At 51.2% G+C, this 26,813-nt stretch overlaps 1 protein-coding gene across 1 annotated transcript in view; it reads right to left on the bottom strand.

The window, feature by feature from the left end:
* Positions 1-26,813, bottom strand: part of PREX1 (phosphatidylinositol-3,4,5-trisphosphate dependent Rac exchange factor 1) — a 213,998-nt gene that overhangs the window by 78,864 nt on the left and 108,321 nt on the right. The window contains exon 6 of the mRNA XM_058287217.2: positions 10,432-10,593. Within this exon, the coding sequence (XP_058143200.1) occupies positions 10,432-10,593 (162 nt within the window). The remainder of the gene's footprint in view (positions 1-10,431; positions 10,594-26,813) is intronic.

Below are 26,813 nucleotides of genomic sequence, written 5' to 3' on the forward strand. Positions count from 1 at the left end.
CCAGCTATGCTAAGTGACAGGGTAGCAAAGACCCCAGTGTGTGTGACGTTCAGTGAACTTTAGTGGGATTCAGGGCGGCGCATCAGGCAAGGCAGCGGGGAGGGAGGAGAGGGGCCTCGAGGACGGAAGGTGGGGGGCAGGGGGCGGTCCCAGCAGGGAGCACTCACAGCAGGGGCAGAGAGAGCCCAAAGTCCCAGGAGACCCGGGAGGGCACAGAACCCCACCTGCGGCAACCCCCTGGCTGGCCCCAGAGCCAAGCTGCTCTTCTCTCACCGGCTGCAGTTCTGCCTGGCATTGGCCGCCCACCGGAGACCAGCCTCCCACCGCCCTGGCAGCAGGTGCAGTCACGTGCCTGAGTTATGGCCCCTGTGCCCACTTCCACACCACTGCCCTGAAAGAAAACTGCTCCCCTTTTCTCTCCTCCCTCCTTCCCCAGGCTGGAAGGCTGCCACGGTTTGGGGGAAACATTAGCTGATGGTGGAGCAACAGAGTCAGGCGGAGGCTCCAGCCTCTGCGCTGCGATTGAGAAATTAACTTTCATCTCCTTTAAGCCCCTGGATTTTGTGATGTCTTTCTTAGAGCAGTCAAACATGTACTTGAACTAATACCCAAGATAAGGACGTAGGCCGTTGCTATCGAGGCAGTGGGGCGCCTCTGGTACTTAGGCCAAGGAATGCTATGTAAAATATTATGTTCTTCAGGGCTGCAGATTTCAGCAAAGGGAGGAACGAAGACGTGATGTTGTCCCTGGCTCTAAACGAACCCGGGAGAAGGAGAATTGTTTGTGAGAACCTCCTTCCCCCAACACTCCACACCAGAACCAACGAGAAGTTCATACTCCAGTAAGGTCTGCTGATTCAGCTATTTCTGAGACCCGAAAAGGGGAACTGGTTTTGGCAACTAGGAAATCACACCGTCTGCTGGAGCCGCCATGCACTCTCCAACTGCCAACAGAGCCGGCGGGCGCCATGCCCAAGGCCCAGCTGGGCCCAGCACACCCACCAGCCCCCCCAGTGCCAGGGCCACCTCGGGGGCCATCAGGCTCTCGGGAAGTGAGCTTCCTTGTGGCCAGCACAGCCCACGGCTGGAACCCCCAGCCTGGTAACAGAAACCAGAGCCCTCAGCGGAGCTGGGGTCCCAGTGGGCGCGAACACATCCTGCTCCAGGCAAGTCACCGTGCCCACAGCACCTCCGCCCAGTGAGGCAGCGAGCGCCTGCCCCTGGCACAGCCCAGCGTTGTGTCGGCACGCGGTCTCCACCTTGAGCGGACCTCACCATCACCCGGCAGGCTTGTGTGAACACATGGCCGGGCTCCGCCCCAGAGGGTGCGAGTCAGTGGGTCAGAGCCGAGGCCCAAGAACCTGCATCTACAACAAGTTCCCAGATGACCCGGATGCTGCTGGTCCAGGGACCACACCTGGAGGCCCACTGCTCTCGAAGATTCCGTAAGTTTCCGAGCCCCAGCTAAATTCTGATTCTCTTTCATCTGGGACCCTCTACACACCTGACTCCTGATCACATTTCTCTTCATTATTGGTGAAGAGGGCTCATTCTCACTCTTACAAAATGAGTTCCACGAGAGCAAATCCCTCCAGAGACTTCCCATTTCACCACGACTTACAAGAGGTCACCAGGTGCAGACACAGCTGACCGACCTGACCTCACCTTCCCCCACTCACCCCCTCACTCACTCTACCCCAGCACTCGAGTGTCTTTCAATCCCTCAGACCTGCCAAGCTCCCTCCTGACTCTGAGCTTTTGCATTTGCTGTTCCCTTGGTTGCAACACTGTTCCCCAGGTATCGACATGGCTCTGCCCTCTGCCCTTAAGTCACCTCTCCATTTGTTCACATCTGTTCATGGCTGCCTCTCCGTTCTAGAAGGTCAGCTCCATGTGGGCAGGGCCTTCTGTCTCAATCCCACTCTACGCCAAGGGTTCAGCACACAAAGGGCGCGCATCTGATAGCTATTAATACATAAAAATGAAAATAATGGGACGAACTCAATGTACCGTAGGCACATGCTAGGAACTCCTTAGGTATTTCCCATGTCTATTCTTTCTGGATCTCTCAACAAGCCTGGGATAAAGGGATTTCCATAGTCTTTTAACGAATGAGGAAAATGAGGCTGAGAGAAGGACAGCTGGGAAATAACAGAGCCAGATCTGAAAGTCAGACCAGTCTGTGACCTGGAATTTCTCTCTCTGCATCTAGGAAGTGCTTGGGTTACTCATTTTTCTCTCCTGAACTCTCCAGAAGGATGTGGATGTGACCACCCTGCCAGGAGCAGAAAGCTGAGAAATACAAGCAAAACCCTAACCAGACCCAAGCAAAGAGACACGGATGCAGGGAGCCGGCTGCAAAAAGGTCCCTGCTCAGCCCAAAAGGAGGGGAAGGAGCAGCTTCAGGTCCTGCAGGAGCCCCCCAGACCTGGAAGGGCGCGTGTTCCCATTCATTCCAAAAACAAGTATTTCCCAAGCACCTTCCGTGTACCAGGTCCCACGGCCAGCACTGGGGACCCAGCACTGAGCAGAACATACAAAGTCCACGTTCTCTTGGAGGGGATGCTCCAGTGCAGGAGGCAGACTCTAACCAATCACTAAGTATGAAAGCAAAACGTCCCACCACCACCAGATGGCAGAGTGAGGTGCTTCAGGGCTCTGCCCCCATCGGAGCTTCCAACAACCAGCAAGAACTGGCAGAAACATCTTCCCCAAACCTCCGGAAAACAGTTAAAGGACTGCAGTGATGGGGAGAGCACTGAGTCAAGAAAAAGGCCACATGAAAGCGGTAGGGTCTCTGGGCGCCCCGTCTGGCCCCGCCCCCACCCCTCACAGCTCAGGAGCCGCCTGCGCTCCCACTGCGGGTCCCTGATCTCAGTTCCAGAAGGAGCAGAGGAATCCGTGTCCGTAAGGGGAGCACGTGTGTCTGACTCACTCGGCTGGTGGCACTCAGCCCGGAACTCGCCCTGCACCTACACAGCACCTCACAGAGCTCCCCTACAGAACACCGTGGGAAGCAGCTAAGTCGGGCTGCTGGGGTAGGGACCGCTGGCCGTAGGACCTGCGGTAAGTGCCCAGGTACCCAGGACCTAGAGGAAGCCATTTCTTGGGGAAGAGAGGACACATGTTTTCAAGGAAATGGAAGAATTTTTCCCAGGACCATGCACATGCCCAAGAAAAGGTACCTGGAGAGAAGGCATCTAGGAGGCCCCTATGCTTTGTCCTAGAGCTATTCTCTAAACTCATTGTATGGATAAGCTCTGAAGGAAAGTGTTTGCAAAGGTCAGTCTGTAAAGACTGGGAAAGGTCTTTCCCTTTTTTCCTTTTTTTTTTTTTTTTAATTAGTTCCTACATTCAAGGAAATCTCTAACGCTAGCCAGATATAAGCTTAAGGAACAGATACCTCAGACTCTAAATTCTAGCAATAACATTAAAATATCAAAGTTTCCAGGTTTCAGCAAAAGATTACAAAACATAAAAGAAACAGGAAGTGATGGCCCAGGCAAAGGAGAAAATTAACGTATTCAGAAACCATGAATGAAGAGGACCAGAGCTGGAGTATACTAGATAAAGACTTTTTTTAATGATCCTAAATATGCTCAAAGAGCTAAAGAAAAACATGGACAAAGAACAAAAGGAAATCAGGAAAACAAGAGAACACAAAGAAAATATCCATAGAGAGATGGAAATTATAAAAAGGAAGTAAACAGAGCTGAATATTATAGAAACAGAAATTTAAAATTCCCGAGAATTTTGAAGGAAGTCTGGAACTGGCTGAAGAAAGAATCAGTGAACCAGAAGATAAGACAACTGAAATCATCCAATCTAAGGAGTAGAAAGAAGCAAGAATGAAAAACAGTGAACAGAGCCTGAGGAACCTGTGGGACACCATCAAGCATAGCAATATATGCACTGTGGGGGTCCCAGATGTAGAAAAAAAGAAAGGGGCAAAGAGAATGTTCAATTTTAATGCATAATAGGTATAGGGCTTCCTCATGGAGAGATGGGAAAATTTAATAATGGAAGGTGGTGAGGGGACCTCAACAGTGTAAACATTAGTAATCCAACTGAGTGGTACCCTTCAGAATAGGTGAAATAGAAAAGTTTATGTTTTATATATGCTTCTACAATTTAAAAAAAAAGAAACAACTAAAAACAATACATGATCCTGGATAGGCTCTAATAAGGGAAGAGAAAAGACACAAAAAGGCACTTAGGGGACATATAAAAATTTGGAATATAGACTGTAAGCTTTATATCAAAGTTAAATTTCTCAAACTTGATAACTACATTTAAGTTTACATAAGTGAATAGCCTTGTTCTTAAGAAGTGTACTTGGCAGTATTAAGTGATCAACGAGCGTGAGTTAAACAACCTACTCAAGTGTTCAGACAATGGTTTGATAGAGAGAAAAATGTGATAGATGGGTAGATAGATGGACTGATAAATTGATGGATAAATAGAATGACAGGGCAAATGTGGTAAAATTTTAAAAGTGGTGGATCTGGGTATCTTGGGGAGGGAGTAGGAGTGTGTTGGAGTTCTCTGTATGGGGTTTGTACTATTTTTGTAACTGTCCTGTGAGTTTGAAAGTATTTCAAAGTGAAAAAATTTTAAAGCACACTATAATAGAGCCTGAGCAGACGAGGGGCTGCTTTCATTGGGATGGTCAGGGAAGGCTTCTCTGTGGAGGGGACATCTGAACTGAGATCTCTATGTGAGGACAGCACCAGTCAAACGAAGATATGGAGAACAGAGTTCTTGGCAGAGGAGGACAGGAAGTGCAAAGGCACCGAGGTAGAAACAAGCTTGGTTTGCTGGCGGGACAGAAAGCAAAGTTTGGTAAGTTAGGGAGGAGGGAAGCAAATGCAACTGGAATGGTGGGCAGGGAGGCGGCCCCGGGGGCTGGAGGCCCGTGAACGCACTTGGATTGGATTCCAAGAGCAACAGGAGTTTTAAACAAGGGAGTGCCACGACTTACGTCTCAAAGAATGGACTGGTTTCGTACAGAGAAAATAAAGAGATCTGGCTGACGAAGACCGCTGGCTACTGCACCAGGACTCGGCTTCCGTGATGAAGAGCTCCCGGACACCCAGCGTTCTCACCAAAAGGGTGCGCGCAACTCCCTGGGCAGCGCAGCTCCAGCAGTGGCCCATGTGCCAGCTGGGGGTGGACGGTGGCTCAGGATGTTCCTGCTCGAGACCAACTGCCTCCTGAGAGCAGAGACGCTTGCCTCATTCACACCCACCCACCAGCCCTGCTGGCTGCAAAGGGAATTCTCCAAAGCTGCTTCTATGTCTGAATTGGGGGCCGCAACGCCCCGCTCCCCAGGTCGCACAGCCCTAGGCCAGACCTCCCACCGCCAAGGCTGTGTCAGGGACAGTGGAGGGAAGAAGCATTTGACTCAGGACGCTCTCTCCAGCCTTGGCCACAGACCACCCAGCAAACTGCATCCGAATTTCCAAGCACGCTACAAGGGTGTATGCTGCACTCAGCCCCACGGAGAAGCACAGTCGGCTGTTCCGACTCCCCAGAGCCCTTGAACCTGGGTCAAGGATGGTCCTAAAGGTCAGATACCCAATAAAGAGGCTGAGCACCAAGATGTCCACTAGTCAGGGCTAGAGACCTCATTCCAAGTTGCACAGACTCATTAAAAATTGAAATGGTATCATTGAGGGAAGATGACAGAGGTTAACACAAGCACAGGGCTTACCGCATACTAGGTACTGTTCTCAGTACCTTAAACCAAGTCAGTCCATCCTTAGAAGAGCCCTCCTTTTAAAGATGAGGAAACTCAGGCACAGAGCAGTAAAGTGGCTTGTCCAAGGTCGCACAGCTAGGAAGTGAGCCAAGTGGGATTCTCACCTGCCAGGCTGGCCCCACTCCCCTATGCTCTAACCAACCCCCCTCCTCTTACGAGACAGGCTGAAGGCAGGTCTGTGCAGTCACTCAGTCTAGAGCAAGGGTCTCCAAAGTGGGGTGGGAGGAAAACACGAGAACTTCCGGGTTTAGCCTCTTTTAACTGACTCTGCTTCCTCACTCCCATTTCCTTCTTTCCCTCGTGGGTGAGTGAGCAGTCGATCGTCTCTTGAGCCTGGGCTTCCAGAGTCAGCAAGCAGAGCTTGTCCAATTTCTTACTGACACACTGTAAAAGTCTGAAGTTCTTTTATGACTCCCAAGAAGAAAGAGATTTTGTTTTTGAACTAATCAATTCCTGTGCCTCTGAGAGCCTTCAAATGGACGAGTCAGTGAGGCGAGTCTGAGTCTCTGCCCTCTTACTAGAACTGATATAAACAGAGACACAAAGAGAGACACAGATAAAGGAAGCTGCCGTTTTTTATTATCCTGCCATGTGAGAGAGGACACCATCGCCTACAGCGACAGAAAGGCAGAGAAGCCCCAAGAGGCTGAGAAGCCCTGAAGCCCAGAAGGAGACAAGCCCTGGGCCTGGTTGCCCATAGCTGAGCTCCAGGAGACATCAATTCTGGAGGGGAAGGCGTCTACGTGACATCGGTGGCCATCTTGCTTTGTCCCGTGGCAGGACCTCTGAGAAAGCCAATGGCTTGATTTGGACATTTCACGGCCTCAGAACAATAAGCTTTTACCCCAAATAAGTCCCCTTTCCATCAGCAGCCTTTGCCAAACTGAGAACATACACATTTTCTTTTGATTGTTGAAAGTCTCACAAGAAAGCCCACAGAGCTTAAATCTGACGCTCTTCAGGGAGGCCGGCCTACACAAGTAGGAGCATCAGCTGAAAAAGCTGGTGATGCTTTTTTCACCTAAAAAATAAGAACAAGTCTTCTTTGCTGCCACAGCTCCTCCTGACTTCTCAGCGTTTCCTTGGAGCCAGGCGCTGAGCTGAGGGCATTCCCAGCCCTGCCTCACCAAATCCTCACAGTGGCCCCCGAGGGTGGTGCTTGCCATTTTCCAGACTTTTCCCATGAGAAAACTGAGGCGAAAGAACCCCTGCTGCACAGGAGACTGAATCATTCACTTCCTTCCAAGGTATTGCGACATACTGCCATTTCCTTGTGCCGGGAGAAATGAATTTACGGATTAACTTATCTGGTTTTGACTAAACGAGCCCTCAAGACAAAAGAGGGCAAGCGGCTTACAAAGGATCTCGCAAAGAACCGGCGGCTCAAGCTGATGATGTGAGCAGCCCAACTGCAAGAACGTGGCTAAGATCCCCCCGCTCCACGCAGAAGCCCCTTCCTGCCATTCCACCAGAGATGATGACCGTCTAATTAGACTGGACAGAGTTCAAACGAAGAGATGAAAACTTCCCAAAAAGAGTAGGGATCCACAGCCACCACCATTCACTTCAGCCATTCTGCCCCTTGAGGTTGCAACTACTGATGGCATGAAGCCTTGGCAATTTGTCTGACTTTCAAACATTATTTTCTAACTAGACTATATTATTTTCACAACCCACCTTAAGGATCAAACTGCATTTAAAAACCTTTCTATTGCATTTTACATTTTACAAAGAACATTCACATTCCATCCTCACTTTATCTGCAAAATGACACCAGGAAAAGCCATTTACATTTTTCAAAGAATATTCATATTCCATATCTCACTTTATCCATAAAATGATACCAGGAAATAAACTTGGAGCTATTTTTATCACTAAGACTAAATAAATAAGGACAAAATGGGACCAAGAGAGCAGGATAAATTTGCCTGAGGCAGAGCAGTCAGTAAGTTGTAGGGCTGGGCCTCAAAACCAAGTCCCTGTGCCCCAGTTTCCTCATCTGTAAAACAGGAATAATAACAGTGCCTCCCTCATAATGCTGGAAGCATGTTAATAGGTGCTTAATGTTTGCCAGCAATTCTTATTCCAAGTCTATTTCAGAAACAGTGATCAAAACAAGGGCCATCAGGAAAGCTGACTTGGCCCAGTGGTTAGGGCGTCCGTCTACCACATGGGAGGTCCGCGGTTCAAACCTCGGGCCTCCTGACCCGTGTGCAGCTGGCCATGTGCAGTGCTAATGTTTGCAAGGAGTGCCATGCCACACAGGGGTGCCCCCCGCGTAGGGGAGCCCCATGCACAAGGAGTGCGCCCCGTAAGGAGAGCCGCCCAGCGCGAAAGAAAGTGCAGCCTGCCTAAGAATGGCGCCACCCACATGGAGAGCTGACACAACAAGATGACGCAACAAAAAGAAACACAGATTTCCTGTGCCGCTGACAAGAACAGAAGCAGACAAAGAAGAACACGCAGCAAATAGACACAGAGAACAGACAACCGGGGGGGGGGGAGGGGAGAGAAATAAATAAATAAATAAATCTTTAAAAAATAAAAAAAAAATAAAAAAAAAAAAAACAAGGGCCATCAAGTTCTCAAGTTAGAGATTTTTCAGGGTCAGATAGGGCCCTTAATGAACCCTTAATTCTCTTCCCTAAACCTTTACCAGAAGGAGTCGTCTGGAAACCACTGCTGTTCTGGCTGCCAAGGAGCTTGCTCAATATCCTTTCCACACAGGCCCACGTGAGAAATTTCTTTTCTGAGTTCCAGGAAACTCTCTGTCTCCCAGAAAAACTGCTGTACCTCTTCTTCTTTTTGACAATAAATATTAGGTAACTTTTACGCATTACTCTTTTCACCTTGGCTGCCAGGAAGCTCACAATCCAGATAGACAGACACTTAAATGAGTCAACTGTCTTTGCTCTAAGTGCTCTCAAAGTTAGCACATTTGCTGAATGTAGTCATGTGACCTCATGGTGGACAATGAAATGAAAGGAGAAATCTCCCGGGGGTTTCCAGGAAAGGTTTTCCTCCAATGGTGAGAAGCACTCTCTCTCACTGCCCTGGCCATGCCCCTGGCCCTGCTTTTGAACACAAGACCCCTGGAGTTGTTGCCATGTTGGAAACATGAGGGGAAGGCCACCAGGATTGCAAATCAGAGCTCTGACGCCACGAGGCTGGGATGAGGGACCCTAGAGAACACACATCCTAACTGACACAGCTGAGAATCAGGCAGTTTTTGGTTGCAGCAAACAGAAACCAAGCTGTATGGTTTAAGCAGAAAGGAAAGAGACGCTTACTCCATCACTGGGGGGGGGCTGGAGGAGCCAGGAATCTAGTGGGGGCACCAGAGAACCAACAGCACTGCGCAGCTGGCACGCCAGGGAAGTTGCTGCCTCTGCCACAGTTGGGAAGGAGACTCAGAGCTGATGCTCCAGGGAAATGCTGCCCAGGCTGCATCTGGGACTTCTGTAGCTCCTGCAAAAAGGGCAGCCCACGCCTGCAAGATGCACACCCACCAGCAAAAAACAAAAAGGTGTTCCTGCTGACACCCAGGAGGCTGGAACCCAGCACCTCTGCCAAAACAACCACAGAAAGTCAAACGTGCCCATGGCTGTGCTTTGCTGCAAAAACAGCAGAGGGGTAGCCTTCACCTCACCTTCCAAATCTCCATCAAGTGGATCAGATTTTGGCCAGATCCCAAATCATGTCCCCAAACCACAGCTGCAAGGGAGCCTGGGAAATGCAGCTCTTTGCTGTCCAGCCTTGGTAGGGCAGGAAGGCCGAGGAAGAGGAGGGTGGGGATGCAAGAAAAGCGCCAATTCACAATAGTCCCCTCCGACCTGACCGGAGGTCCCCTCCTCTCTACAGCCAAACCCACAACTTGCAGTGATAGAGTCACACCCAGGACCCCCAACAAAGAGAAAAGAGGTGGAAAACCCGAAAGCAGCAAGTGCCGGCGAAGGCCCAGCCATCCAGCCGGACGGAGGCTGAACTTCAGAGCAGAACCTCTGTCTAAGAGTCTTCTCCTTGGTCTTAATCTCCTATTCCAGCCGTACTTACTCTGATACTGATTTTTCATTTATTCAGATTTTCCTATTTCCCTAACAGTCCAAGGAAGAGGTGGGGGGTTAAACAAGTAAGTTATATCCAACGAGAAGATCTCAAGAATCCCATCCCCTGATAACCATGGTGACAGTAATATCAATACCTACCAGGTGAGTAACCTACCAGGTGTCAGACCTAGATGAGCAAAGTGAAGTTCAGAGAAGTTAAGACAGCTGCCCAAAGTCACCCATCAAGGGACGGTGTCAAAGCCAGAATTCAACTCCTAGAGCAAACACTTAACTGCTACCTTCGACCTTGGGGTCAAAAGCTCAAAGCCATGGGCACCAGGCAGGTAAGGCAATGCAGGCAGGAGTCTGACTGGGCAGAGTGGGGACTGGGGAAAACTGGAGGCTCCAGTGACCACTGCTACGGGTAACAGAAGCCCAGTGTTACTGATTTCTCAAGAAAAGCTCAAAATCTGGGTTCTTAACATGAACTTAATAATTCGACAACTTTTTACAAGTATGGTATAGGCCACACAAGAGGCACTGCAGGCCATCCACTTGTGCCCACCACCGTGTGCCTCCCGGGCCCCTCTCCAGCCCAGGAGGGCCCTCTTGCCTTGTACTGACCTCCCAGCCTTCGATGTGGGACTGCAGCTGCTCCAGGGCCTCCAGCTTCTCCATCTGCCTCTTGGTCTCGTTGATGTTGGAGCAGACGGTCTTCATGGCCTGCAGGGCGCTCTGGACCGCGGGGTGGTCCGGGTGCTTGCCAGGGGTCCTCTTGGCCAGCTCCTGGGGCGGGGGGACACGAAGAACAGACATCAACCCAAGGGACGAGACACAGCCTCCAGGTCACCAGGCCTGGAGCCAAGCCCCAGCTCTACCACGTTACAAGCTGTGTAACCCAGGGCTGGGGACGTCGCTCATTCAGTCACTTGTTCATCCACTCAGCTCCCGCTGAGAGCACCTCCTCCACGGCAGGCGCTGTTCTGGGCTCTCATGGCTATTACATTCTAGGGAAGGAGACGGTCCAGAATAATGAAAAATAAACCATGTAAGACAATGCCAGACCATGATAAGCTATGAAGACCAAAACATCGCAATGAGGGGAGAGGAGGCTTTGGGCAGGGACGTGTTCTTTCAAACAGGGAGGTCAAGGAAGGCCTCTCTAAGGAGGTGACATCTGGGCAGAGACCTGCACGAAGCGGGGGAAGGGGTCCTACAAAAACCTGGGAGAGGGAAGCGGACTTGGCCCAGTGGTTAGGGCGTCCGTCTACTACACGGGAGGTCCACGGTTCAAACCCCGGGCCTCCCTGACCCGTGGGGAGCTGGCCCATGCGCAGTGCTGATGCGTGCAAAGAGTGCCCTGCCATGCAGGGGTGTCCCCCATGTAGGGGAGCCCCACGTGCAAGAAGTGTGCCCTGCAAGGAGAGCCGCCCAGCGCGAAAGAAAGTGCAGCCTGCCCAGGAATGGCACCACCCACACCAAGAGCTGATACAAGATGACGCAACAAAAAGAGACACAGATTCCCGTGCCACTGACAACAACAGAAGCAGACAAAGAAGAAGATGCAGCAAATGGACACAGAGAACAGACAACCGGGTGGGGGTGGGGGGAGAGAAATAAATAAATCTTAAAAAAAAAAAACCTGGGAGAAAGTGGACGTGGCTCAAGCGAGTGAGCTCCCGCCTACCACATGGGAGGTCCATGGTTCGGTTCCCAGTGCCTCCTAAAGAAGACAGCGAGCTGGCGCGACGGGCAGGCATGGCAAGCTGACGCAACAAGATGGCGCAACAAGAGATGCAAGAAGAAAAGCATAATAAGAGACACAACAAAGCCTGAAACAGAGGTGGCTCAAGTGATTAGGTGCCTCCCACCCACATCAGAGGTCCCAGGTTTGGTTCCCAGTGCCTCCTAAAGAAACAAGGAAACATGGGGTGCAGCGATGCCTGGAGATGTACTCACCAGACACAATGGATGTGACATGATGATGGGGGAAAGTGTTACTGGGGGTGGGGTGGTGGGGTGGGGGCAGTGGGGGCGAATGGGGACCTCATATTTTTTTAATGTAATATCTTTTTAAAAAATGAATAAATTGAGTAGAATTTGGAAAAAAAAAGAAAGAAAGAAAGAAACAAGGAAGATGAGCCAACACAGCAAGCGTAAACAACGAGGGGGTGGGGAGAAATAAGTAAAATAAATCTTAATAAAAAAAAAAACTGGGAGAAGAATATGCCAGGTAAGAGGAACTGTAACTGCAAGAGCCTGAGGTGGGAGCAGGCATGGTGCATAGTGGGTACTGTGCACGACAGGTGCGGAGCATGGCGGGCATGGTGCATGGCAGGTGCGGTGCATGGCGGGTACGGTGCATGGCAGGAATCGTGCATGGCAGGCATGGTGCATGGCGGGTGCGGTGCATGGCAGGTACGGTGCATGGCGGGAATCATGCATGGCAGGCATGGTGCATGGTGGGTGCGGTGCATGGCGGGCGCGGTGCATGGCAGGTGTGGTGCATGGTGGGCGCGGTGCATGGCGGGCATGGTGCATGGCAGGTGCAGTGCATGGCGAGCATGGTGCATGGCGTGTACGGTGCATGGCGGGAATCATGCATGGCAGGCGTGGTGCATGGTAGGTGCGGTGCATGGCGGGCGCGGTGCATGGCAGGTGTGGTGCATGGTGGGCGCGGTGCATGGCGGGCATCTTTTGTGCATGGCGGGCGCGGTGCATGGTGGGCGTGGTGCATGGCGGGCGTGGTGCATGGCGGGTACAGTACATGGCAGGCATCGTGCATGGTGGGCGTCATGCATGGCGGGCACGGTGCATGGCGGGTGTGGTGCATGGCGGGGAACAGTGAGGCACTCAGGGCGGCTGCAGAGGAGTAAACAAATGAGCAACAGAGAGAAAGAGGCAGAGGGAGCAGGAGAGGAGGCAGGCGAGGGAGAGAAGTCAGAGACATGGCGATAGATGCTGCCCACCCCCGGGCCCAATTTTCTCTTCTGTAAAAAGGGTATAAAAAATAACTCTGCCATTTGGAAGTTCCTCAAGAAATTAAACGTGGAATTTCCACATGACCCAGCAATTCCATTCCTAGGTAGACACCCAAGAGAATTAAAGCAGGGGTCAAACCATAACCTGGATACCAATGTTCACAGCGTTTCATTTCTAAAGCCAGAAGAAAGAAACACCCCGAGCGTCCATCCCCAGCTGGATGGACAAGCAGCCTGGGGTCCGCGCACACCACGGCACGGGCTCGGTGGCAGGGAGAATGACGTGCTGCCACACGCTCCGCCACGGATGAACCCCGCCAGCGCGCTGCTCGGTGAAACGGGCCAGACACAAAAGGACAAGGCTGCGTGAGTCCCCGTGGATGAGGTCTCGAGGACAGGCCAACTCGCAGAGACAGAAAGCAGAACGGGGGGTACGGGGACTGGGAGAAGGGGGGGGGGTCAGTGCTGCGTGGGGACAGAGGTTCTGTTTGGAGTGATGAAGATGTTCTGCAGAAGAAGAGTGGTGGAAGTTATACGATTTTGGCAATGACAATGTCACTAAATTGTACACTTAAAAATGTTACGAATACTTGACAACAATTTTTTAAATATTAAAAAAAAAAAACCTTCACTTGGCTGGGACATGGGACAGGGGCTGTGGCTGTTACGCTGTGGACCCCTGACCCTCCCCTCATCTACCCCTCCAATCGCCCCTCACCACAGGCACAGGCTGGGCCACTCTGAGGACCAGGCGAGTCTTCAGAGAAGGACAGCAGCCGCATAGGAAGCGCACGGAGAAAGGAACTAAGGGGCAGGGGTTGGCCCGGCCTCAGGGTATCGGGAAGTTTCTCCGGCAAACCACCCAACCACAGCCCGCCGCCTTCCGTCCAGGACCGCGCCAGCTCAGATAAGGGTCTCTAATCCCCTGACTCAGGGCCCAGCCCTAACGGTTCTCGTTTCTCTCTGCTGCCTCAAAATCACAGATAACGTCCCCGCAGACACCAGGCTCTGGTGTGGTGGTCACCGACACCCAAACGTGGGTCTGAGGGCCGGCTCTGCCGGGCACGCCTCCATCCGGAGCAGAAAACCAGGACGATGATGATGACGGTGCGGTGGCGCGGCAGCTAGCACCCACTGCGCCTCTACTCTGAGCTCGTGGGGCAGGTTCTAGCACTCCATCTAAGAGACGAGGGAACCGAGGCACAGTGCAATAGCCCTAGGCCATGGGGAGGTAAGGGGAGGAACAGGGATTTGAACCCACGCCATCTGGCTCTGGGTCACGATGATGAGGAGTAAGTTAATACTGCAGGAAAAGGCCCTGGGAAGCACACAAGGCCCACTAGCTTTTACAGTCCTGTTGAACGACACCACACGTTACCCAGGACCGTGAGCGGCAGCTTCCCACGCCAGCGACAACTGCAGCCATCCCCTCCTCTCCATATTTGCTTCCCTTCCACCCATGGGAGAAGAGCAGGTCCTACCGGCCCCAAGGCCCACATGTTCTGCCATCACCAGGACCCTGGGCTCTGCTGAGCACCTGCCGGGGGTCCAGGAAACAAGGGGGAGGGGAGACAGGTGAAAAAGCGCATGGCAGAGCAGAGAAGGGGAAGGGTGGTGTGGTCAACCACAGGCTGGGAAGGCCTTCAAGGAGGAGGTGAGATGGAGGCAGGTGGACGCTGCGAGCAGAAGTCTGTTAGGGAGAGAAGAATTTCAACTCAGTCATTGTTCGACAAATACTGACTGAGCAATTGGTCTGTGGCCTGAGCACGGCAGAAGAGGCCGAGAACAAGACACCCCGCGGGGAGGACAGTCTAGAGAGCATCGGTCAACAGTTAACGAGTATCACTACTACCAGTAACAAGAAGAGCTAATGTTTAGTAGGCACTGGTTCCCTGGTCTTGACTCTTCACATCAACTCTGCAAAGTAGGTATTGTTAGAATCCCCAATTGCCACATGTGAAGACTGAGGCACAGAAAGGTCAGGTCATCTGCCCAAGGTCACACAGCTCTAAGTGGCAGAAATAAGCTCCATTGGTCTGGCTCCAGAATTTGAGCTCTTAACTTCTGAACGCTTAACAACCTTTCAAACAGTTAAATAGGAATACTTCACTCTCAAGTAAATACATAATTTATATTAATTGTTGATAAATGCTACGATGAAAAATAAGGCAGGAGAAGGGACAGAGTGAGGAAGAGCAGGTGATCGGGGACGATCCCTCTGTGAAGATGGGCTGCCGAGCAGCATGTGAACGAAGTGAAGTACAAACATTCCAGGAAAGAGAAGAGTCCAAGCAAAGGCCTTGAGGCAGCATGAAAGAGGAAGGCGGCCCGCAGCGAGGCTGCAGCAGAGTGAACAAAAGAGAGGGAGATAGGAAACAGGTCAGACAGGCAGACTGAGGCCAGATCACGTAAGGTCCTGGTGGGGCCCTGGGTTTCACCGGAGTGTGGGAGCCAGGGGGTTGTGTGAGCTGAGGCCAGACACGATGCGATTAACCCTTCAAAGGACCCCTCCGTCTGCTGAGTGGAGGACACGCTGGAGGGGATGAAATATGAAGCAGTAGGAAGAGCAGTTCACAGCCCCTGCGGGTGTCCCGGAGAGAGATGACAGTGGCTTAGATCGGGAAGTTCTGTGACTCACAAATTGATTCATTCATTCACTCTCTCGTTCATTGAGGCCTCCCATGTACCCTGCCCCAGAATGGCCCTCTGTTGGAGACAGATGATACAGACACTGCCCAAGACCTCTGAGAGCTGACAGCCGACCTGCAGGGAGGTGCTCAGGAGAAATGACAAGAGAAGACAGCGACCTGCGGGCGGTAACCCTGTTCAGTTCACCAAAGCTCCCCCAGGCCACGGCGCACGAGCAAGCGGCTCTGAACGCCCGGACCTTTGTCAAGCCAGCCCAGGCCCAGGAGGCAGGTGGGCAGCTGGCACGCCATCTCCTCCCAAGAGGCAGGGCCAGAGGCTGCTCACTAGTGGGTCCTCCCAACCTACACGCATCAGCCCCTTCTTCCACAGCAGGGGTCAAACTACAGCCTGTGGACCAAAGCCAGCCCCCGTTGTTTTTATCAGTAAAGTTTTATTGGAACACATGTATCTTCATTCATTTACATATTATTTATGGCTGCTTTCGTACTACATTGGCAGAGTGGAGCAATGACCATATGGGCCACAGCGTCAAGAATATTTACTCTCTAGTCCTTCCAAGGAAAAGCCCGGTGACCCCTCGTCTAAAGCAACAGAACAGATTCTCAGCGGAGTAGTACCTGCTCACCCAGAACAAAGACAGCATTGCCAGCCCCCGGCCCCCGGGCCCCAAGGCTGCAGCCCACGGGAGGGGACAGAAGGGGTGTGTGCCGTTTCCCTCTTCCTCCCCCTGTCCCTCTTCTCTCGGGCTGGAATGTGGAGCTGGTGGGAGCGTCTGCGATACTGGGCCTGGTTTTAGGGCTACACCCCAGCGTGGAGCCACCCCTCATTAGCCCGGCCACTGTCACTTTGGGTCACTGCAGCTAAAATCTGTCCTAATACTAAAGGGACCCTGGATCTCCTGGAGGGATACACCTGGGCATAAATTCTCAGTGAAATTGTGCTCTTCCTTCTACTTTCCTTACTTGGTTTGGCCCTCATGCAATGCAGGGAATGAATTAACTTACCCCACATCAACGCCAGGAGGCACTCACTCACCCCCCGTCTCAGTCTGCTAAGAGGCAGAGCCAAATTTCAAACCCACGCGGCCTGCCCCCAGAGCCCATGCTCTTACCCACTATTCCTTAGGCCTCGGCTATACCTGAAGTCATCTATCCACGTGCTTTTCAGTTAGATGGGCCTATACGCCATGTAGTATATATATGTTTATATGTATATGTGTGTGTATACATATGTGTATTTATATAGTGTCCCTGGCATCGCTTCCTCCCACCTCCCCCAAACAGATGGGAAGCCCCCACCTCCCCTATGGTTAAAGCAAAAACCTGGTGGGCCAGTCCACACGCTCAGGGGGGCTAGAACCACATCTGCTGGTCGCAAACCCCTGCCAGTGGCGTTTCAGGGGTCCTTCTCCAATGGGCGCTCTGTGGAGCTGCCAACGCGCGGCAGTCAGCGAAAACGAGAACAAGGGCTGTTTCTCTTTCCCGTCTGGCTGCCCCCTCCTCCACCCTGCCTTCGGTCAGTGATGGCAGGAGGAAGTGGAAGGAGCAAGACCTCCTGGTCAGGCCTCGGCCAGGCCAAACACGCGGGGGGCGTGCTGGCCTCGGGGTCCCTGGCTCACAGGGGAGGGAGGCTCAACCCCCACAAACCAGAGAGGCTCCCCTGCTTCCCACTCACTCCTCCCCTGAGCCCGAGGACCATTCCTGCCCGAGGCTTCAGCACTTCCAGTCCTTCGGGAACACTCCTTCCCAGATCCAAGAGGCAGAGGAACTGACGGAAGGAAAGACACAGGGACAGCAACTGAGAGTCCAAACATACACTCTCGTAAGTACATTTAGAGCAGGGGCTCTTAACCTTTCTTGTTCCATGGACCCCTTTGCCGGTCAGGTAAAAACCACGAACCCCTTACTAAGTCCACACCATACTGTGTACTCTTTAATAAATACACCACACCCACACCAACACATCCCCACGAGAAAAATGGTTTTTTTTAACTTTCAATTTAAGCTCATGGATCCCCTGAAATCTTAACCCTTGGGGTTAAGAACTCCTGATTTAGGGCCAAGTGATTTTTGACAAGGATGGCAAAACAATTAAATGGGGAAAGAATCGTATTTTCAGCAAATGGTACAGGAACTGGATATCCAATGTAAAAGAATGAAGGTGGAACCCGTCCTCACATTATACACAAAAAATAACTCAAAATGGAACATAGACCTAAATGTAAAAGCTAAAACTATGAAACTCTTAGAAGAAAACACAGGAATAAATCTTCATGACCTTGGGTTAGGCAAAGCCTTCTTAAGATAGGAAACCAAAAGCTTAAGCAACTAAAGAAGAAGAGATTAACCTGACCTTGATTAAATTTGAAACCTTTTGTACTTAAAAGGACACTATCAAGAAAATGAAAAGACAACGCACAGAATGGGAGAACATAGAGCAAATCAAGTATCTAGTAAGGGACTTGTGTTTAGAATATATAAAGAACTCTTAAAACTGAAAAAGAAAAAGTCAACCCAATTAAAAAATGGGAAAATGATTTAAGTAGACAATTGTCCAAAAAAGATACACAAATGCCCAATAAACACATAAAAAGATACTCAACATCATCCAGTCATTAAGGAAATGCAAATCAAAACCACAAGGAGGGAAGCAGACTTGGCCCAGTGGATAGGGCATCCGCCTATCACATGGGAGGTCCGCGGTTCAAACCTGGGGCCTCCTTGACCCGTGTGGAGCTGGCCCATGCGCAGTGCTGATGCGCGCAAGGAGTGCCTGCAGGGGTGTCCCCTGCGTAGGGGAGCCCCACACGCAAGGAGTGCGCCCCGTAAGGAGAGCCGCCCAGCGCAAAAATAAGTGCAGCCTGCTGAGGAATAGCGCCGCACACACGGAGAGCTGACACAGCAAGATGATGCAACAAAAAGAAACAGATTCCCAGTGCTACTGATAAGGATGGAAGTGGTCAGAGAAGAACACACAGCGAATGGACACAGAGAGCAGACAACTGGGGGGAGGGGGAAGAGGAGAGAAATAAATAAAAAATAAATCTTTAAAAAAAAAAAACCACAATGCGATACCATGGGACACTAACTAGGATCATAGCCATAATCAAAAGGACAAACAATAATAAATGTTGGCAAGGCTTTGGAGAAATTGGAACCCTCATGCATTGCAGGTGAGAATGTAAAACAGTTTGGCAATTCCCTGATGACAGCTGGATCCAGCTATACCTGAAATCATCTATCCAGTACTTTCAGACTCTTATATGGCTTAAATCTATTCAAACTGGTTTTCAATCCCTTGAATTTGAATAGTCCACTATGACAATCCCAGAGAGACCCATAAGGACTTAGACTCCCAAAGGCGTCCCTGTCAGTCTCAGACAGTGGGCCCTACTTTGGAATTTGTGTCCCTGAATGTGATGGAGCTAGACTCAGATGTGACCTTTCTACACATGCCTCTTCTGTCACTTTTACTGAATCTTTGGTTGGTGCTAGCATTGGTGTATACGCAGAAGACTTGAATCTGTGGACTGTCCATGTGCCAGCTGGGCCCTGAGCCTCAGCAGAGTTGCAACTCCTACCCTCTGGTTTGCTGGACTTATGCAGGTCAGCTAACAGGGAGGTGAAGATGGTCAATCCCACACCAGGGAACCAAGAGTGCCCTACAACTGAAAGCAGGAGAATTGCATCCTTCATCCGTGTGGAATCTAAGTCCCCTCTCAATATAGAGGTGGAGTGGACATCACCATCCCAGGACCCACAGAATGGAGGAATAAAATATGGATTAGAGTGGACTTGCTGATATTCTACTATAAAACTTTTGTGACTACTAATAGAAGAAATTGTATCACTGACGGGGAGAAAGTGGCCACAGTAGTTGCTGACGGCAGGGAGTGGGAAGAAGAGATGTAATGAGGGGTATTTTTGGGACTTTGGAGTTGTCCTAAATGACATTGCAGGGTCAGATGCTGGACATTATATATCCTGCCATAACCCACTGAATGTACCAGGGGAGAGTATGAACTACAGAGTAAACTATTATCCATGTGGTGCAGCAGTGCTCCAAAATGCGTTCGCCAAGTGGGATGAGTGTGCCACAATGATGGGGGAGGTGGTTGGTGTGGGAGGAGTGGGCTGGGGGGAATGGGGGGTATACGGGAACCTCTTATGTTTTTTATAATGTAACCTTTTTGTGATGTATGTATCTTCAAAAAAAATACAATTTACAAACACAATAGGGTGGGGGGTGGGTTATATGGGAACCTCTTATGTTTTTTTAATGTAACATTCTATGTGATCTATTAACTTTAATAAAAAATTAAAAATTAAAATCAATTTAAAAAACTAATGGAGGCTTAAGCTGCATTAACAGGAGACTAATGTGAAAAGGAGGGAGATGAGTAATCTTCTGCCCGAGTCCAGAATAAACACTCCATCTTTACTAAGGTAGGACACAGTCAGAGTCACAGGAGACAGACTAGTATCAAAAAATTCGAATCCATATCCAAAGTGGAACAATTCTATGAGCCAACAGGGTGTGGTCTGCACAGGACAGCAGATCTGGAGGCAACTCAAGAGCTGCTTGCTAAGCCTCCTGGGAGAACAGCATGACTACGGAAGCAGGCCAGTGGACCCATAAGTTCCCAGTGGGTCACACATGGACTGACGGAGAAGGTAGATGTCTGCTCGAGTTGAACCATTCTTACACCAATCAGAGCTTTCCCACAAGAGAATGGGCTGCTTATAAGGTAGAGAGGTCCCCGTCACTTGTCCTCATCCTAGCTCAAGCAGCAAATCAGAGCATGACACTGGAAAACCTGGTGGCCAAGGGAAAGGGGCCTGGGGGAGACGGAGGCACGAGTCTGAGCCACAGCTCTACTGCTTCTCAGCTGTGTGGTCTTACACAGGTGATCTCACCTCTCTGAGGCCAACTCTTTGCAAATCCATAAAACAAGAATCAATGGAGGAAAACAACAGTCTCTTCCTCCTGAGGTTGCCGTGAGGAGCAAATGGCATGATGAATGTAAGAGATGATGCTGAAATGACGATGAATGATGAACAGTAAACAGTAGGACTCAAAGTGTATCATCATCTTCATCATTCGTATTATTTCCATAGGAATAAAAGCTCTCATAATTATCATTTCTAAATAGTAATAATAATAACAGTAAAAGTAATAGCCACAGTAGTAAATAACAGCGAGCATTTATTGAGTGCTTAGTGTGTGTCAGGTACTATTTGAAGCAATTCGAATGTATAAAGTCATTTCATCCTCAAATCATCCCAATGAGGCAGGTACAATTATTATCCCCACTTTACAGATGAGGAAACTGAGGCACAGAGCAGTTAAGTCTGTCACCCAAGGCCCCTTGGTAAGCATTAATCATATCTACAGTTCCCTCCAGAAACTGCAATAGGAGGGAACGAATTGCCCAAAATTAGGCTCTTCAATACAAAATGCCTGGCAGAGGCGGGGCTTAGGGATCCCTTAGCAAACAGGGCAGGGGGGCGGGGGAGCCCAGGTCCTCCCTGCAAATCCACAGCCGCAGCGGAAGCCCACGCACGAGCCGGGCTGGGTGACCTTTCCCCAGCTTCCGCCCCCGAGCCCGTGTGGTTTCGGCAAGCGGGGCTGAGGTGAGGACTTCCTAGAAGACAGGATGTCAGGACGGAGGGTTCAGGAGCTCCTGCGAGATGCCTTATCTCCTTCGCTCCCCTCCACCTCACCAAAAGGTGCACCCCACAGCTCCGTGCAGCCCCTCGCACCCCAGCATGAGGCCACGAGAGGCTCACAGGGGTCAGCCTGGGCCACAGGGCCTCAAAGTCCAAGCCGACCCAGGCAACAGAGCAGTGTGGCCTGGGAAGCTCCCACTTTCTCACCCAGCCTTGCTCAAGGCCCAGAGAAGAGATGAGAGAAGAACAAAGGGCCAGAGGAAGAGGAGGAGAAGGGAGAGAAGAGCAGTGAGGAAGGAGAGAGGGAAGGAAGGGGGTGGGAAGGGGCTGGCTGTCTTCATCTCCCCTTCTCTCGGGCCCTGGGGTGCAGGAGGGGCTGGCTCCAGGTGTGGGCCAGGACTGCAGGCGGGTGGGTCAGAGCCCCTCACCCTCCCAGCGATCCAGTGAATTTCAGGCCGGGGCCTTTGGGGGAGACTGCTGGGAAAGACGCCACCTCTTTTCTCTGGGTGGCTGTGCTAGTGGGATACAGGCCCAGGGCTGCTGCTGGCCAGTGCGGCCTCCAGAGAAGAAAGCTGCTGCAGGAACACGGAGCCAGGAGACGGGGAGAACCTGAGCCTTGAGGGCTCACATGAGCCCCTGGAGCACTGACTCCTGAAGGCACATCCACCCTGGCTCTGCTCTGGTTATTAGTGCCAGCTTTTTTTTTTTTTTTTCCTCCTAATAATCAAGTTGAAAGTCTTTTTTTTTTTTTTTTTTTTTTTTGCAGTACTGGGACTGGGGATTGAACCCGGGACCTCAAATATGGGAAGCCAGCACTCAACCACTGAGCCACATCGGCTCCCTCCAATAATCAAGTTTAAATGAGGTTTTCAAAGTTAAAAAAAAAAAAAAGTCATAGAAACAATACATTGGGCTTTCAGTCATTGGCAAGCAGAAGCATAAGAAGAGGGATTTGTCGCTGAAGGCAGGACAATACCTATTATTTGCTGTAATTTCAGGTTGATAGAAGGCCCCAAAGGAGGCGTGTCCACGAAAGGGTTGGAAAGCCATGTTGTCTTCTCCACGAAGAGAAAGCCAGGCCCCATGGGTGGGGATGGGCACGAGGCATCACCAATGGGATCTGGCTCAAGCAGAGCAGCCCCCAATTTCTAGTGACCCCTGAGCCAACTCCAGGGAGGGGCTGATCCCGCCTTCAGCCCTTCTACTCCGCTGGCACAGACCTCTGCCCGGCCCTCCCCCACCTAAGCGCGGGAAACCTCGCCGTGGTGTCTTCTGTCCTCACAGCTCTGGGGTCCACTGGCACGTGTCCAAGGCAAGGGCAAGATGCAAATCAAGAGCTGAGGAGAACTACACCACTTAAAAAAAAAAAAGGAAGCAAGAAGCATCCAGAAGTCTAAGAAAACCCAGAACTGAAAAGCTACCCAGCATGGTAGAGCAAATCATAAGCAGATTTCATGCAAATGCATTTCCAATTTTAATAATTTTAATGCCTGCTACACGACTAGGGAAACTGTAGCCCACACATTAGGAATTAATGGGGCAAATGAAATAATGCTCACTAGTCTTTAAAAAATTTCCCTCCTAAGTTAAAGGACAACCTACAGAATGGGAGAAAATGGTTTCAAACCGTGTATCAGATAGGGGTTTAATATCCAGAATATAAAAAGAACTCCTACAACTCAACAACAAAAACCCAATTAAAATACAAGCAGAGGGGAAGCGGACTTGGCCCAGTGGTTAGGGCGTCCGTCTACCACATGGGAGGTCCACGGTTCAAATCCCAGGCCTCCTTGACCCGTGTGGAGCCCACGCGCAGTGCTGATGCGCGCAAGGAGTGCCGTGCCACACAGGGGTGTCCCCCAAGCAGGGGAGCCCCACGTGCAAGGAGTGTGCCCCATAAGGAGAGCCGCCCAGCAAAAAAGAAAGTGCAGCCTGCCCAAGAATGGCTCCGCACACACGGAGAGCTGACACAACAAGATGACGCAACAAAAAGAAACACAGATTCCCGTGCCACTGACAATTACAGAAAGCAGGCAAAGAAGAACATGGAGCAAAATGGACACAGAGAACAGAAAACTGGGGGGGGCGGGGGAAGGGGAGAGAAATAAATAAAAATAAATCTTAAAAAAAAAAAAAATACAAGCAGAGAACTTGAATAGCTATTTCTCCAAAGGTAAACAAATCATGAGAACATGTTCGACATCATTAGCCATTACGGAAATGCAAATTAAGACCACAATGGGATACCAAGTCACAACCACAAGGATGGTGATTATTAAAAGAATGGAAGATAACAAGTGTTGGAGAAGATGCAAAGAAACTGGAACTCCAGTGCAATGTTGGTGGGGATAGCAAATGGTGCTGCGACTGTGGAAAGCAACATGGAAGTTCCTCAAAAAGTTAAAAACAGAATTACGCATTGACCCCACATCTAGTTACACACTCCAAGAGGAAACAGGGTTGCAAACAGATACTTGTGCACCAGTGTTTACAGCAGCTTTATTCCCAATAGCCGAAAGTTGCTAACAACCCAAATGGCCATCAATAAATGAATGCATAAACAAAACACGGTACATACACACAACGAAATATTATTCGGCCATAAGAAAAAATGAAGTTATGAGACATGCTGCAACATGGAAGAACTTGAAAAAGTAACGCTCAGTGAAACAAGAAAGCTATGTAAGGATGAAAACTGTATGATATCACTTATAAGAGATGACTAGGAATTAGCAATGGAGGCACAGAGAGGTTCAGCAACTTGCTCTTGGTGACACAGCTAAGAAGAGGTGGAGCTGGGTTTGGAATCCAAACTCAAAGACACAATGTGGCAGAAAGAAGAATGCGGGCAGTTCTCCTGGAAGGCTACTCAGGTGGTCTCTGAACTTGGCTTTGACAGGAGGTGAAAAGCAGGCCCCCGCCCTGAGGCCAAGTGCTGCTCACCACACACAGGAAAGCGCCTGAGCAGGTGACGCTGGTGCAGGCTGGGAGGCGAGGGCAGATGTGGGCAAGGTGTCAGTGCTCAACCTCTGGGCAGGATGGAGGGGTGGGCCCTGCGGTCGGAGGAGGACAGGAGCCAGGGCACAGGGGGCCGCAGGGAAGAGCCCGCCGACTTCCTGAGACTTCTCAGCAAGTCCCTGACCTCCCCAAAGGTGGGGAGCCCACTTCACAACGTCAGAGGCAGAAGCAGACGCCGGAGTTCTGGACCCGCAGTACCCAGGATAACGTATAAGCGCCGGCAAATCAGACTGAAGACAACGACCCAACAGAAAACACCCAATGATCTGAGCGGCAGCTCCCCGGACCGGCACCCGCCTCCACTGCCTGGGCCAACCCTGCCCGCCTGGACCGCTGCCTCCACACTCCCCACCGCACGCAGCCAGAGGGATCCCGTTAGAACTGAGTCCATCATGTCCCCTCTGCTCAAAACTTCCCACAGTTCCCTCCTCTGAAAAGCCAAAGGCCCCACAACAAACGGCCCCCGTCACCTCTCAGGATTTCATTCCTACTACTCCCCCCCACCCATCCACGCCGCTCCGGCCAAAGCTGCTCCTCGGACACACCGAGCACGCTGCTGCCTCAGGGCCTTTGCACTTGCTGCTTCCTCTGCCCGGCTGGCTCTCCGCCCAGGTACCCACATGGCCCCCTCCCTTACCTCCTTCAGGTCTTTGCTCACACGTCACCTTCTCAGTCCAGACTTCCCTGACCACACTCTTCAATCCCTCTTGGTTCCCACCAACCTTCTTAGCCTGCTATATTTTACCCCCAGCACCATTCCATCTAAAAGAACATATGCATTTCCTGTTTATTCACGTACTGTCTCTCTCCCCTACCGGGAGACAGTTCCACAGAGGTGCAGGCCTGGGCTGTTCCTGTCACGGATGCAGCTCCAGCACCGAGAACAAGGCCTGACTCAGGAGAGTCACTCAATAAATAGTTGTTGAATAAATGAATGCTCTAAAAAACCACAGGCACTGGAGCACCCACTGTGGCTCTCTCCTGGCGACAGCCAGGAAGACTGAAAGGGATCTTCTAAGGGAATAATGTTCTCTCTGTGTGAATCACTGTTTTGCAACGTTGCCCTCTCCTCAGCCCCACCCCGCACAGTTTTCTCACAGGCCACCTAAAGCCCTCTGCAGAGCCATGAGCGCGACGTGACCCGCTCTCCGGGAAACGTGGCGCTCCCCAGCCGTGCCCCTCCACCAAGAATTACTCCCAACGCCTCCCTAGCAATGGGCCCCGTCCATTGGCAGGGACTCGGACCCCAGGATCACCTTCTCTCCTGGCCCACCGAGAAGACAGAAGTAAGAACCGAACGGCCAAGTCCTCACGCTGCGCTCCGGGGACAGCCACATCACCCACAGATGCCGGAGACACTGAGGCCACTCCCCGGCCAGTCATTCCAGAAAACAAATTCCTGTCACAAATCCATTGGAGCCGCAATCCCAAATGGACAGCTCCCAGGACACAGCCTACTCAGCCCCACCACGTCTGACAAATTTTGAACCAAGTCAATACTTTACTTTTTCCAGTAAAGGTCCCAATTCCCAGATTCCAAACAGTGGGCAACGCTTGGGACAGCATTTCCGTACCCATCCGATGGTTAGCGAGGGGGCACCTACTTTGCGTCAGGCACCGAGGGAACCGGAGTCAGCAAACCCAAATCCCTGCCCTGTGGAGCTGACGTTCTAACATGGGAGATGGAAATGCAATCCGCTCGCCGCGAGTTCTGTGACAGTATGCGAGCTGGCAAGAAGTGTCATGAAGGAAAATCAAGCAGGGAAGGGGACAGAGAACGGCAGAGGCTGCTGTTGTAGCTGGGGTGGTCAGGGAAGGCGTCTCTGAGGAGAGGACATCTGAGCAGCCGAGGCCTGATGGAGATGAGAGAGCGCATTTCGGGGTACCTGGAGTCACGTTCCCCAGGCAGAGGAAGCAGCAAGTGCAAAGGCCCCGAGGCAGGAACTGGCTGCTGTGTTCAACGAGCAGAAAGGAAGCAAGGGTGGCCGTAGCAGCACGAGGGAGGCTGAGAGCAGATGGACATGGAGTCAGAAAAGAACACGGATCAGCTCACACAGGCACTTGTAAGAGGCAATGGTGAGGAATTTCTGGAGGGTTCTGAGTAGACAAATGGCATGAACTGACTTAGGGTTAGCTGCTGGGTTGAGAACAGACTAGAAGCAGGAAGACTTACAGGATACACGGCAGTGGCCCAGGGGAGCACTGGAGGGGAAAAGGTAAAAAGTGGCTGGACTTCGAAGGTTGAGCCAATGAGATTTCCAACAGACTAGACACAAGTTGGAGAGAGGAGCGCCCAAGATGGCCTGAGCAGCTAGAAGGACGAGATGGGAAAGACAGGGCAGCAGTAGGAGGAGACAGGTCTGGGGGAGGGAAAGAAAAAGGGTTTGGTCAGAAGCGGACTTGGCCCAGTGGTTAGGGCGTCCGTCTACCACATGGGAGGTCCGCGGTTCAAACCCCGGGCCTCCTTGACCCGTGTGGAGCTGGCCCACGTGCAGTGCTGATGCACACAAGGAGTGCCCTGCCACGCAGGGTGTCCCCCGCGTAGGGGAGCCCCACGTGCAAGGAGTGCACCCATAAGGAGAGCCGCCCAGCACAAAAGAAAGTGCAGCCTGCCCAGGAATGGTGCCGCACACCCAGAGAGCTGACACAACAAAATGACGCAACAAAAAGAAACAAAGATTCCCGTGCC

This window comes from Dasypus novemcinctus, chromosome 24 (assembly GCF_030445035.2).
Source record: "Dasypus novemcinctus isolate mDasNov1 chromosome 24, mDasNov1.1.hap2, whole genome shotgun sequence".
Taxonomy (NCBI): domain Eukaryota; kingdom Metazoa; phylum Chordata; class Mammalia; order Cingulata; family Dasypodidae; genus Dasypus; species Dasypus novemcinctus.